Genomic DNA, 15,199 nt, shown 5'->3' with positions numbered 1-15,199 from the left:
ACATAATGTGCAACAAAATAAAGCTTGAGGGAGTGTCTGAATAAAAAAAAAGTTTCTGGCCAAAAACGAAGATTACCCCAAACCATAGAAATCATTCACCTTTTTTTTTGTAATATTTTTCATTTAAATTTCTAGTTTTACTTTTTTTTAATTATTATCATATATATTTTCAAGTTACAATAAAGTGAATTTTGCAAAAAAAAAAAAAGTCATTAAATTTGCATATTTTGAGGTTTTACTAGGTAATATATACATATATATTTCAACTTAATGCATTTTGTTAATTTTACTTGTATTTTTTTCCATTAATGTTGGTTGGTGTTTTTTAGTGATGTTTGTTTGAATGGATTGGTTCGATTCGATCCAAACATGTGAATCCAAATTGATTTTGATTTTCAAATCATATATCCAAGTAGTCCAAACTATATGAAAATTCAATCTGAACCAACTAAACTATAATTTGATTGGATCGATTTTTACTATTCAATTTCAAGATGCAAAAAAAATTTAAAAAGAATATATAATTTAAACATTAACAAGGTTAATTTTTAAAGCTTAAATCCAAAAATTATTCATTTTATGTCATCTTAATGTACCACAATAAAGAAATAAAAGAAATGTTTAATTAAAATTTATATTAACTAAGGCTTTTTATTTGAGACATGACTTCTAATTTACTTTAGAAAACAATGATAATACCTTTATACCTAGCTAGAGATATATCAAAAGCAAAATGTATAAATAAATAAATAACAATTGTTATTCAGTTTTGATTGGACTATTCGTTTGTCATTTTTATAACTAAAAATCAATCCGAAATTTAAAATAATAATCCAGTCTTGGTCATAACCAATTTAGAAATCCAAATATCTAAACTATATAATTCAATTCAAATTGTACAATTAAACAATTCATTTTTATCTAAATAATGAATATGCATTTATTTATTTTTTCTGTTGACATAACATGTCACTTCACATAACATGTCACTTCAGTATCTTATAAAAAAAAAGGAAATAATGGTTAGAAATAAAAGTTGAAGTAAAAAAAAAAAGAATATAGTGGTCAGTATAGCATAGTCGAGGGGCAATTTATGTAAACTTGCATCAAATAAATGTTGCAACGATCGGCGTACAATCTGTTTTGATGATAAAATTGGGGCGGAAGAGGAAACGTCAGAGCGACTGCAAACAAACGTATCACGAACACCTAAGATACAAGTCATCATCTGCTCACGGGCTTTCCACAAACCAACAAGCAAAATCCATTGTTTGCCGCAAACTGATTTAAGGTAATTTCCGATCATCTCTGAATATCGATTCCTCTGTAAAAGATTAGGTCTTTGAAGCTAATATTTGGGTTTCTTTCGGGGTTAATAAAACCCTTGATAGGTTAGAATTCCTCGCCGAATTTCTCGACAAACGGTATCACCAATATTTGGATTTCTTCTATTGTTTCCTTAACTATGCGAATTATGCTTTTTGTCTGCTTGGTTTTTGACTTATTGCAAAATTTGATGTCTACTACACCTTTAGAGTTTTGATTCGTATTTTTCCAATCGAGAAAGACAACTTTTGATTGAAAACAAGTAATTAACTCTGTGAATGAAATCAAGCTCTAATTACACCAGTCGGATGTGTATCAGTGTTGGCGGATGCCTCTTTGTTTTCAGTCGAGAAAGATATAACATATGAATATATTAGGCATGTGCCTTACCTGAATTAATGTGTTCGTGTGTTCTTTGCATTGAATGTTCGTAATAACCTGCCCTTGTTTGTCGTTCCTGCCTTTGTTCTGGATATGCTTATGTTAGGGTGGATGCCCCAGTGTCCTTTCTGAACCCTAAATTCTAAATTTCTAATCAATGACTCAAGTTCCTAATGATGTTGAGAATTTTATAGTTCTAAAGCTTAATGATTACTTCAATCTGTATTTTCGTCTTCACACTATGCCATATCTCTATGTTCTTAAACTTGGTTTTGAATTTTAGAATATAACTTGTTTCTCTAAATGATATGTCGGTTACATTTGTGCATCAATAGTTTGATCTTCATCTTTGAATATCATTGGTTACATGTTTTTTCGTATAACAACATTAATCGGCCCAAGAACTAAAAAGAAATTTTTTAATGCTCAAGACTTCTCCTCATAGCCTGCCCTCTCCTACAATTCCATTTGTTCAGTTTGATCAACACTTCAACCCTTTTTCAATTTGTTCAATAAAGATCAGACTGGAAAGAAACCCTTCATCTTTGCTGCGTATATGTTTTAATATCAATGTTATGCAGGATATCTTTTACATTTTTACATTCTTCCTAGCATTCTTACTTCCATCTTGGTATTTTACTTGACATATCTGTAGCTGATTTCTTATTCATGATACAGTTTGATCTATCAAGAGTTAGTTACATGTAGCAATATCATGGCTACAGTTGAACAAAAAGTTCCACGTTCTTCATATCCAACTGCTGACATGGACAACAAAAATCCCTTCATCGACAACTATGCTGATTCCATGTGGGCCGTTCCAAAAGACCAAACTACCCTCCATCAGCCCACAAGGTCCACAAAACAAGACCACACTTACAACCTCTCTCTCGACTCTGAAGATTTCATCGATGAAGATTACTACGAATCCGGTGATGAATATCACAAATCCATTCACCAAACTACCCCTGAAGTAAACTTAAAAAATGTCCTAACTGGAATAGTGGCAATTGTCACTGGTCGAAACAAAGACACAACTGAAAACATTCCCAATTCCGATGTTTCATTCATGGGTTCCGAAACAAACGGAGACACTTACATTCACCCATCCGTTTACATTCCGAGTGCCCCACCTCTCTTAGAACCAACCGGAATCAACTATTCCGCTTACAAAGAAGTCTTGGAATCCGAACCACCGGAATGGCTTCGTGACAGCTCAGCTTCCGTCTGCATGCAATGCAACGCCCCCTTCACAGCCCTCACACGTGGCAGACACCATTGTCGATTCTGTGGTGGCATATTCTGTAGAGCATGTTCAAAGGGAAGATGCTTGTTACCTGTTAAATTCAGAGAGAGAAATCCCCAAAGAGTATGTGACACGTGTTATGACATGCTGGATCCTTTACAAGGTGTGTTGATTAATACAATCAGCAATGCGGTCCAGGTGGCGAAACATGATGTCATGGACTGGACTTGTACACGTGGATGGTTGAATCTTCCGGTTGGGGTTTCTATGGAACATGAGATATATAAATCTTCAAGTACTTTGAGGAGTTACTGTAATGCTGCAAGGGTAAATCCGGAAAGATCTATTCCTGCTGCAGTTATGAAGGGTGCTAAAGGTCTTGCTATTTTAACTGTTGCTAAAGTTGGAGTGTTGGTTACTTACAAGATTGGTACTGGTTTGGTTTTGGCTCGAAGGTCAGATGGTTCATGGTCTGCACCTTCTGCTATTGTTTCAGCCGGTCTAGGGTGGGGCCCACAGGTATAATTGTATAAATTTAACTAACTATGATTTGATCCAGACATCCAAAGTGAGATTTATTTATTTATTTTTGTTTATGTAGGTTGGGGGTGAACTTATGGACTTTATAATTGTGCTTCATGATTTTAAAGCTGTGAAAACGTTCTGTTCTCGAATGCATTTTTCTCTTGGAGCTGGTTGTAGTGCTGCTGCGGGACCCGTTGGGAGGGTTTTGGAAGCTGATGTGAGAGCGGGTGATAGAGGATCTGGAATGTGCTATACTTATAGTTGTAGCAAAGGTATTTAGTTTTATTATTTCATTGTGTTATTTTATATAAATGTGGAGTTTGATTGAGAAGTGATATGATGATTTAGGTGCATTTGTTGGAGTGTCATTGGAAGGGAATGTTGTTGCAACAAGGATGGATGCTAATCTACAGTTTTATGGGGATCCGTATTTGACAACGAGTGATATACTTCTTGGAACTGTGGAGAGGCCAAAGGCTGCCGAACCATTGTATGATGCTCTTGAAGATCTTTACTCTAAACTTCAGTGTTGATGTTGGACCTTGTTAATGATCTATATGTACATATTTGATATTTCTGGTGTATAAAATCTCTTCCTCCCAAAGATCCAAACATAGTTGAAACTTGAAACTACTTGTTACAACTTGACATTTTATGATTTAAGGAAATACATGCTTGCAAGTTGATGTCATGTTTATTCGTGACACTGTAGATTTACATGGTGCTAATTTCAAATGTGGTTTGTGGTGGAAGCATTGGTTTGATTAGTAACTTGTGGGTTTAAAACATGTCGTTTTGAGATGGTTGTGATTGGTGTTGTATTGGTTAAAAACTCCATCTTTTGGAAACTATTATTGCTTACGTCACACTAATGTGTTTCTTGCATTGTGTACTTGGAATTCTATAAGTGTTTACATTGCAAGTTATTTCTTTGTTCAAGTTTTGGTTTCTCAAGACTTAGAGATTGTTTGACTTGGTATCAATCTATTTTTAATGGCTTCACCTAGTTTTGTAGGCAACACTCATATAAGTTGTCTATCTTTACTATATTATTAAACATATTGTCTGTTTCTTGAAAATTAAGAGGTACACCTGTTATAACAACATGTACAATCTTATTAAGCTTGCAATGTAAATGGACACGCTCTCTCATTTAAGGTCTTAGATTTCTTTACGTGGAAAACCTAAAATCCTCTACAAATCTTCAGCCGCCGATCTGCCATTTTCTGTCTTCTTATTTACTCTTTTCAGTCTCCGGAAAGTATCTGTAGCGACCAGCCTCCTGACATAGTCGCTACCTCCACCGTCCTGATGTCGCCATTGCCTCCACCGGCGACACCCTACCGCCCCGCTTCTACTTGAATTCGAAATGACAAACCCTAAGTCTATCTCGCTGCCAGCGTCACACACCGTTTACTGAAAACCCTAACCCTAAAGTGGCTCCATCATTGCCACCAGGCATCACACACAAACTGATATATCACTCCCCCTTTGTTGTAAACGAGAGCTGAATTTTGCGTTTGAATCGTTTTGGAGTGGAAAGACGAAAAGAATCTGTCCCTGCTAGGGAAATGACCAAGTGGTTTGACACAAATTAGTAAGTTTCATTGTTCAAGTTCTTATTTCTCTATTCCTTCATATAATTCAATTTTGACGCCATGAACTGTTGTTTATACACAACCATTACATTATTCTTGATTTGGGCCTTGATGTGGTGTTCTCAAATGCTTCTCACAAAGCCGTGACTGAATTCAAGGAAGCTAAAGTTGTATGTGTTCTTCAGCTATTTGATTCATTGCCACTTGTGTACGTTGTATTTGAATCTGATTCATCTTTTATGCAACTTGGAGTTGATGATGTCCCTATTCTTGAATTTTAGTTCTATTTTAGATGTTTTGCACCCGCCCATGTAAAACAAATAGCTTAAAGTTCTGAAATATTATTTTATTTTCTCTTTGGTAACTATTTAAAGTTTGTGCTTTTCGAGAGTTGACATCTTTTATTTATCTTCATATGGTTTCAAATTCAGATTGTGGGTTCATAGCTTCTGAATCATGATTTCTGTTAAGTCCGTGACTGGGTTTTTGTTTTAAAAGGAAGAAAGCTTATTATTTGAACCATTACCTCTAATCTATGTTATCATAGAAAAGATTGGGGTATATGTTCTTGAAGTTAATTCAATTTTCAAAGTAAGTTTCAATAGATGAATCTTGATTAGTTCAGTTAAAAATACATCTTACTACCTTCTGATTAGCAAAAAATATTTTGTAGGATTGATAAATCATAGATGATGAATCATGCACTTTGTCATTTAGTCATATTGAACCGTTAAACTATTTTTTAATGAGTATAACTATATTTATATTTAAATATCTAAAGAAGTGTAAGTTTTGAAAGTATTTTACATTTCCCCATTTTTAATACTTTTTCTGTTTTAATCATAAATGGTTGTGTGAAAAAAGGTTAATGTTTCTTTGGGATATTGAGCTTCTCAGCAAAACAAGGCGTGTGGAGATGGCAGTCCATACAAGAGTTCTATTCTATCAGGTGAGTTGATAGCTTCAGAAGATGTTTTGTTGATTTAGTGGATTTGGGTGTAGATCTCTATATGTGTATGATTAATTGTGTATGTATGTTTAACTATGTGTGTATCTCGATTTCGTAGGTCTGCACACCAGCCTGTTTTTGGACAAGAGATGCCTCAATCAGAGAGAAATCAAGGTAAGCTTGCCTTTGACTTATTTTTTTTGACAATAATGTCATGTTTGTTAACCGATTTTGCTGTGGTTTTCGGTATCATGTGTTGGGGCTCAAAAGAAACTTCAATTCTGCCAAGATTTTGCCGGAAAAGTTTGATTTTTTTACTTGGTTTCATTTTGTTGTCCTGTATGTTAACCTATATTTGTCCCAAATGCAAATAACAGGAACTTCGGTCAAAATTAAATAACTGGAACTTCAGTCAAAATCTACCAATTTTGGTGTGGGACAGATACCAGCAAAAATATATCAAACAGATTAACCAAAAAAAAACTGAGATTAAGAGACAAATATTGAAGTTCAGAAAGACAGAGAAATCAAAATTAAAAATATTATCATTCAGAAATCGATGAATTTCAATCCATCTGTATTGAAGATATCAACTCGAAACAGTTAAAAAAACAGATAAGAAGTCGGCTCTAAAAAAATCGAGAAGGTTGTGATTTTCAATCAGAATGACAAATTAGAATCTATTGGGATCTTAAATCAAGAAATGATAATCTGAATTTTATGTAGTCATGTCACATTTTGTACTTTTGAATATGGAAATCTAAAAGTAGAAGGACTAAAATTGATTTCAGTTTTCTGGAATTGTGAAAAAGAGAAGCAATAATACTCGATTCACTGTTTGTCTATTTTTAATCGGTGGTTTTTGTGGACAAATTCAGAAAATCAGAAAAGATGGAGAAGAAATCAATTCACTTAATCACTTGAAATCTTAAATAAGAAAATAGAACACTTAATCACTTATACAATGCTATAAAGCATTTCTTTTTTCTTATTAAAGCATTGTACCTTTTTACTTTAAACCGAATTAAAACGAGGTGCATTATGGTATTAACTTGGTTTATAAAGATTAAGTTGTTATTTTTTGTCAAAAAGTGTAAGTACATTGTTATATATAGTCTTGAATTTTAGGTTGAAAGTAAGCCTGAATCGAGCTTCAAAATCCCATACATTCAATGGGAGTCAAAAAGGATACTATTAAACATAATGTGATGGTTTTCTTTGCCTTAGACTGTTTTCATGTTTTATCAATTGATATTTATAATGTTTTTAAAGTTCTAAGAGTATTCACTTCATATTGATTGTTTATTGTTGTGACTAATCTGTTTTCTAAAGATATACATACAAATTTAGTTGTTATTGAAAATGTTATTTGGTACTTTGGAGTTATTATCACTTTTGTTGGTGTTGAAAATATTTATACACTTCAAGAGAATTCACAGTATCTATTGAAAATATGGTAATGACTCTAACTGATTGTTGGAAAAATGGAGATATTAATGTATCATCTGATATGGAAAAACTCAACAGATATACGCTTCTCATTACCATATTCCATGTTTTGTTGGTACATAGGGGTATGATATTGGAACTTTTTATCCGATTTTGAAAAAGATTTAACTGCCAATGTTTTTCTTAAAACCCATCACTTGCCCTTGTATTCTCCACTTCTTCGTATATGGTTTCATGCTCAAGATCTCATAACATAAAAGTTTGCCTCATTTGCCTTTGAGGTTTCTGCTTCTACTAATTTAGAAGCTTTAACAATGTAAAGTTGACAATTTTTCTTTTTAATTTTATAATATTGAACAATTAAATGGCAAAATTACCTAATCTTACTGTTTCTTATTGTTCTGAAGGAATGGGATCAATCAATAACTTGTTGTTTTGGACTTCAAAGGTTTAACGACTAATGAAACTAGAGATTGTCGAATGGATTGAGACCGATAGATGGCTTCTCCACCAGCAAGGATATATCATAATTTATACTTAAACACGAGGCAAAGTTTTACTAATTCATCTGTATCTTATTACAGACCTTGACAGTATAGAAAAGCAGATAGATTCATGTGATAGAAGGTTTAGATATCACATTTTACTATCATATACGTCAATGTTTCTTGTATTTGAGATAGACAATTAGATATTTTCATGTGATCCATTTGTTTCATTAACTGTTATGAAGAAAAAATGTTCCTTTGTGTGTTTTTTGCAGTATAATTTTTATCAAATTTCAAGTTAAATTTTCGTTTTTTACCCTGTTGAATTATGCTACGACGAATTCTGGTATTTGATGCGTAATATGACTTTTGTGTGTCTTGAGTGTGTTCAACGTATGCTGCTTTTGTGTGAATGTATGGTTCGTTTGAATGCATTAGATGGCTTTTCAATTTCATTGGTTTCCCCAACATAGGGGTATTCTCGGAACAAAGCAATTGAATATGAAGAGAAGTTAAAAATAATACTAAGAGTAACTAATCTCAAACTATTATATAACTAGGGGTATTTTGGGAATAGTTAACCTAAAAATCCAAGCTATGTAATTGAGGTTTTGGTTTTCTATTTTTAAATCCTTGTTGTTCAACACAAAATTACATAGTAGTAAATAAAAAGCACAAAAATATAGTTAAATAAACACAAACAAAGCAGGTATCATACAAATTGCCATAAACCCTTCATTTTCATCTACATATTATAAGAATTCTTTATTGAAACCGTTACAGTAAAAATATTACCAACTAAAAGTTTGTTGTTTACCCCAAGCTTCTATTTTATCAATTTCTGCACTTATTGTTGACCACCTTTAGGTTATAAGGACAAAAAATGTTTAGACCGGTTAAATTAGAAGCTTGGAGTTTGGCCTCTAGAAGCAAATTAATGTTATGATCATCTACAACGTGGGACATTAAATTGACTAACATTGGTATTGTATTTTAGCACTACAAAAGCCTTTTTGTTTCAAGAATTAAGGTTGTATCGTGTACTAAATGAAAATGAAAGAATACTTACCAAGTTAAATGATTATTAATTACAGCCAAGTTATATATATATTTTTCTTTTTCAACCATCACCAACTCACCTATCAAAATTTAATTTTAAAAAAATTATTAATGTGATATAGCCAACTATCACGTGAATTTCATTTTTATAAAATTACTATGAAAATCAAAGATAGGCATAATACATGTTTTGTTTAATTTAAAAAATTTATATTTTTTAATTTTGTTAAACCAAAAGATAAAACCGTACGTAAATTTTGTAAAGTGACATAAGAAAACCAAAGTTTTCTCCCTACTTTTTAATCATATCTCAACTATTACTATTATATAAACAACTTTTTATTTCTAAATTAAATAAAGTAATTAAAAAAGTTCTTTAAAACAATGGATTTTAATATCACATAGAGTTCAAAGTAACATAAATGCATTATATATAATATTCATACAACAAACATGACGTCTAGATTTTTTATTTAATGTTTTGTGATGTAATATATATGTTTATCTCAAATAATAAAACAAATATATTTTTATAATAAGTCAGATATCTTAGTGTTAATAAATTAGTACAAAAAAGGTCTTAACAATACTACATTAAATATATTTTGTGTTATATTAAATAAAAATACTCTATTATAAACTACAAATTGAATTTTTTTAATTTCAACGTAAAATCATTTTATTATATGCTGGCAAATAAATATTTATGAGATAGCGTTTATATTTTTTAGAATCTCTAGCATAAAATTTTCATTGTTCAACTATCACGAAAATGCATTGAGATATGTATATTTTCTATATCGACGTCTCATATATATGCTCACATCGTAAATAAGAAATTCATCTTAAAAGTTGTAAAAGTTGCAAAAATATTGCTATTATAACATGTGAGATGTACAAGTTGTAAAAATATATAAAGGTTGCTAAAAAGTTCAATAAATAGCAATGTACTTTTTGTGACTAAAAACTCCACCTATTAGTGGTAAAACTAATTAAACCTTGTGAATGTATCCCAGAACTTGAATACGTTTTATATTGAAAATATAGCAATGAGGTTATGAGTCTTTTACCACGTACTATGTATATGTACACGAGGTTGTGAGACAAATAGCAATCTATTTTTTTTAATTATTTAAGATAAAACAGTAACATACATTATTTAACCTAAAACAAAAACATATTATTGTTTTTAACCTAAAATAGCAACGTTCTTAACAATTAACTTATAACAGCAACACACTTTCATATTTAACCTATAATAGCAACATATTTTTATTTGTAACCAAATTAACAAAGTATTATATTTAACCGAAAAAATACAACATGTTTTCCTTTTTAAGCTAAATTACCAACATTTATGTTTATCGCGACAGCATATCGAAAGAAAATTCATTGCCATCGATAAAAATTTCACCAAACGAAACTATGAGCTGCCGCCGCATCGCGTGGGTACGCTACTAGTTTGTTTTTTAAGGATTTTTGTATAAGTTGTCTTTTTATAGTTGGTTGAAAACCCATGATCATACCAAATCATTGAAAAAATTTTATGGCAAGAGTTTGTATTTAACAAGCTCAATGAAAAAGATTAGGTTTAAAAAAGGCTTTTCCAACTGTTTTTTATTTTTCATAACCTTTTTTTTATAAGATAAAAAGTTCTTAAAAAAAACTTTTTTTTAAAGCTCCTATTATAGATGTCAACTAAAATGAAATAGAATATAATTGAAAATAATAGTCATATTGCCAAAAGAAGAAGAAGAGAGATTTAACATCCAAATCTAGGGTTTTTGTGAGATAACAACCAAAACGATTTTATCAATACTATTTCTAGAGTTTTTAGCAAAGAAAGATTATGAATAAAGTACATTGAATGACGGTTTACATTGATTCAACCGAAATCCGCAGAACATCACGATTATTCGCAATAACATATTTGTTGACATTTTATTTTTCATTTGATTTTTCATAGGTTAGAATTTATTACTAATATTTTTTTAGTATAAATTAAGTTTCTCATGCAAAAAAATATTATTGATATCAACATCCAAGGTTATGAAAATCGTTAGATGGTAGTTAGAGGTCTAAGGACCAATCGGCTTAGGTGAAAATTAATCGGGACCCAAAATTAAATAATTATCCTAACAAATAAGTAAATAATCATCAAAAAGTCATCATGATGTTTAACATCAGTAGAGGGAGATACAAAGAGACAAAATGTGAGAGGGAAGATAGAAGAGAGAAGCTTACCTATGATTGATGTCACCCCAACGACTTACTAAGGCTTGATGTAGTGGAGCTCGATACATCTGATGTGGCATCGGAATTCACTGAGCCACCAAACTCGACATGTCGAGTTCGGTGGCCAAATTCGGTGAACAACTGTTAAGCCCTCTCTTCTTTGCCTTCTTCTTCCCCTTTTCTTCTCCCTCTTTTCTTCTCCACTTGGCACCCACTCCCTCCTATCTTCTTCCTTCCTTCTTTCCTTAGTCGTAGTTGAGGTGGAGCGCGGTGCAGTCGGCACCACTCCCCTTAGCCTGATTGTCGTGTTCAATATTCTCTCTAATAGTGTTCTACCACATGTCAATCACAACATCCTCATTTCTACAATCTACATCTTCCTTTCGTGTTTTTTTTAATTGGTCAACATTCAAATCCATACAATAAAACAAGCATTATAGCCACCATATAATTTTTTTTCCCTTTAGTTTCAGTGGGATCTTCTTGTCATACAAAACTTCCAAAATTGGACCACTTAATTATTTATTTTTCTTTTTGTAGGTTTGGGGTGGACTTAAGGACTTTATAATTTATGCATTTTTCTCTTGGAGTTGGTTGTAGTGCTGGTGTGCGACATGTTGGGAGGGTTTTAGAAGCTGATGTGAGAGCTGGTGATAGAGGATCTGGAATGTGCTATACTTAGGGAGGAGGGAGTCATTCCCTCCCAACCCACTGAACCCACCGCCACATCACTTTTTCTTTTTTGTTTTTTTTCATCTTTCCGAACCCACAATACATGGAAATCATATCTTTTTGAACCCACTCAACCCACTCAATTAAAAAAAAATACAAAACAATCAAATGTAAAATCTTAATTAGCAATAGAGTTATCGGTGGTACCACTCCCGCTTCAACTAGTGGGTTGATTGGTTTCACTAACCCACTTCATCATCTCTATCTACTTTCTCTTTCTTATTTTCTCTTGTACCATGTGTTTTAAAACTTATACCTTAGTTATTTTGTATTTTTTTTAATTGAGTGGGTTGAGTGGGTTCAAAAAGATAGGATTTCCGTGTGTTGTGGGTTCGGAAAGATGAAGAAAAATAAAAGAGAAAAAGTGATGTGGCAGTGGGTTCGGTGGGTTGGGAGGGAACGACTCCCTCCTCCCTTATAGTTCTAGCAAAGGTATTTATTTTATTATCTCATTATGTTATTTTATATAAATGCGGAGTGATATTTGTGATTATTAAGGTACATTTGTTGGAGTATCGTTGGAAGGGAATGTTGTTGCAACAAGGATGGATGCTAATCTACAGTTTGATGGGGATCCGTATTTGAAAACGAGTGATATACTTCTTAAGACTGTGGAGAGGCCAAAGGCTGTTGAACCATTGCATGTTGCTTTAGAAGATCTTTATTCTAAACTTTAATATTAGCTTTCTGAATGGTGTCTTGTTAATAATATTCTATGTGTACATATTACCATTGTGTAAATTGTTTTCTCCTAAAGATCCAAACATAGTTGAATATACTTGTTAAAACTTGGCACTTAATTATATCTTAAGGGAAAAACTTGGCACTGGTTGTGATTGGTGTCCATTGGTCTACCATTTATCTTTTTGAAACTCTTATTCAGTGAAATTAACTAGGAGTTGCTTCAAAAATGTACCCTAATTGCTCAAAGTAGCCCAACGTGTTTCTGATAGGTTTTATGCTCTTGCATTTCAGGTGTTTACATTTGCATGCCTTTTCTGTGTTCAAGTTAAAGAACACAAACAAGTGATGTTTTTTCTCCTTTCACCTAGTTTTGTAGGTAATAGTTTGATGAGTTGGACGATATTTATGTAAACCAAAATGAAGTGGATAATACTATAGGTTTAAATTTAGATTTATCCATCTCACTAAGGTCGTGTTCGGCAAAAATTAGCTGGTAGCGGTTAGCTTGTAGCTTTTTGTTAAACGCTACATAAAGTAGCATTTGGATTTGGAACGTTTTGTTTAAACTAAACGCTAGAAGCTTATAGTGCCGAATGAGACTTTCTGTTCAAAATGGAGCGTTTTGTCAAACGCTAGAAGTTAGAAGCTCTCAAACGCTCCCTAACGCTCCGTGCCGAACACGCCCTAAATCTCTTAATCTTCATATATATATATATATATATATATATATATATATATATATATATATATATATATATATATATATATATATATATATATATATATGCTAATGTCGTCCTCTAATCATAGGGGGCATTGAGGGGGGAGGGGGAGGCAAAGTGGGCAGGTGCATAAGATCTAATTTTTTTATTATATATTTATTTAAAAATAAAAACTTATAATAACTATAAAGACTTTTTTTTACTGGCTAGTCTTTGATGATATTTAATTTTTTAGGATCCAATATCTCCATGTGGCCACGAAAGCTATAAAGTTATTAGTTTTGTCACACGGATGATAATATCATCAAGGAACAAAAAGGAACAAAAAGGAACCATCCTAACCTGCAACCAAATCCACCAAAACTCTTTTCTCCTTAAAGAAGTTGCTTTCTAAACCTATTACAACTTCTTCTTATTCCTTGAAAAAGTTGGTAGATGCAGACAGTGACGAATCTAGAATAAAAAAAATGAAAAAGTAACAAAAAAAAAACTACTATTGGTGGCGGGTCGGGTCGTAGACGTTAAAATATTAAAACATTATTCCAATAGTTATAAAAAAGTTCTTGCAATTGGACCCTATGATATTTTATATCATGAAACATATTCATACTAGTGAGGGCTAGAGGCCGGCGATTAGGCGATGTTGAATCGCAGAATCGTTGAATTACGATTGACGTTTCTAATTCTTTTCTTTTGTTTAATTTTAAATTGTTGGGTTATATTGAGATATTGGGCTATTCTAAATGGTTACGATATAAAAAATATGGAATATCTTTTCTTTCAAAGATTATTACTTATTAGGTATTCTCTTAGAAATAATAAAGTTCTTATTTTTTATTTATCATATATACCTTGTATTATAATTAAAAAAAAAGGTAGGTCCTAGGACCCACCTTCACTTAAGGTAGTTACGCCCATGGATGTCGGTTGCATCTGTAACCAAAAAGAAGAAGGGTATGTCATGTGCTACACTTGCAATTGTAGAAAAGCAATTTAAATTATTTTTACACCATTGTGTTATTCTACATAAATGTAGAAGTTGATTGAGAAGTGATATTTGTGATGGTTTAATCCCCATGAATCATGGGTCTACTAGGAACAAATTATATCAACAGAACATAACTATATGATGCTTAGAATACCATCTCAACAATGATGTGGTCCTATAACGTTTGGAGAATAATTACAAAAATAGTTAAATTCTACAGCTCATCCATAAAGAGTAGGAATGGAGAACTGTTATATTGCCAACAAGATTAACACCCAAACTTCGTCCTTGGCCGAGAGAGAGAGAGAGAGAGAGAGAGAGAGAGAGAGAGAGAGAGAGAGAGAGAGAGAGAGAGAGAGAGAGAGAGAGAGAGAGGGTTCCTCACACATGTAAGGTGAGAAAATCAGGGTTTTAATTGTTTCTTGTCTGTTTCTTTCTTACCAACTGTTGGTCCTTATTTGGCCCTTTGGAAAGAAAAAAAAATTTATACAGTCTTTTCTAAAATCACGGTCGGTGAAAACTTGGCTTTTAGTTGATTTACAAACTCTTCTAAATTCCAAAAAGACATCATTATTTCCCCGTGTACACTCCAACTTTTATTCCATCATATAAGTGCATCACCCTTCAAGGGTTGGGATGAAACATTTACCTTTTGACCTTTAGTGCATTCGCTTGATTGGAATTCATGTTCTCCTTTCTCCGGTCTACCACATAGTGAACTAGGATGAAAATAACAAATCAATCCGTATTTGTTCAATATTAGTCACCCACATACAATTAAATCCTCTTAGATATTTCTAGATGCGATTGAAAACTA

General features: G+C 32.4%; 1 protein-coding gene across 1 annotated transcript; it reads left to right on the top strand.

The window, feature by feature from the left end:
• The first annotated feature begins 1,137 nt into the window (after nucleotides 1–1,137).
• Nucleotides 1,138–4,169, top strand: LOC145117206 (RING/FYVE/PHD-type zinc finger family protein). Its single transcript, XM_079053507.1, has 4 exons — nucleotides 1,138–1,291; nucleotides 2,386–3,472; nucleotides 3,555–3,750; nucleotides 3,827–4,169. The coding sequence occupies exons 2-4, from the start codon at nucleotides 2,423–2,425 to the stop codon at nucleotides 4,009–4,011; spliced, it is 1,431 nt and encodes a 476-aa protein (XP_078909633.1). The 5' UTR covers nucleotides 1,138–1,291; nucleotides 2,386–2,422; the 3' UTR covers nucleotides 4,012–4,169.
• The last annotated feature ends 11,030 nt before the right edge of the window (nucleotides 4,170–15,199 follow it).

This window comes from Lactuca virosa, chromosome 5, assembly GCF_052849685.1.
Source record: "Lactuca virosa cultivar CGN04683 chromosome 5, Lactuca_virosa_CGN04683_v6, whole genome shotgun sequence".
NCBI classification, from domain to species: Eukaryota; Viridiplantae; Streptophyta; class Magnoliopsida; order Asterales; family Asteraceae; genus Lactuca; species Lactuca virosa.
This window is presented reverse-complemented; position numbering and strand designations above follow the sequence as displayed.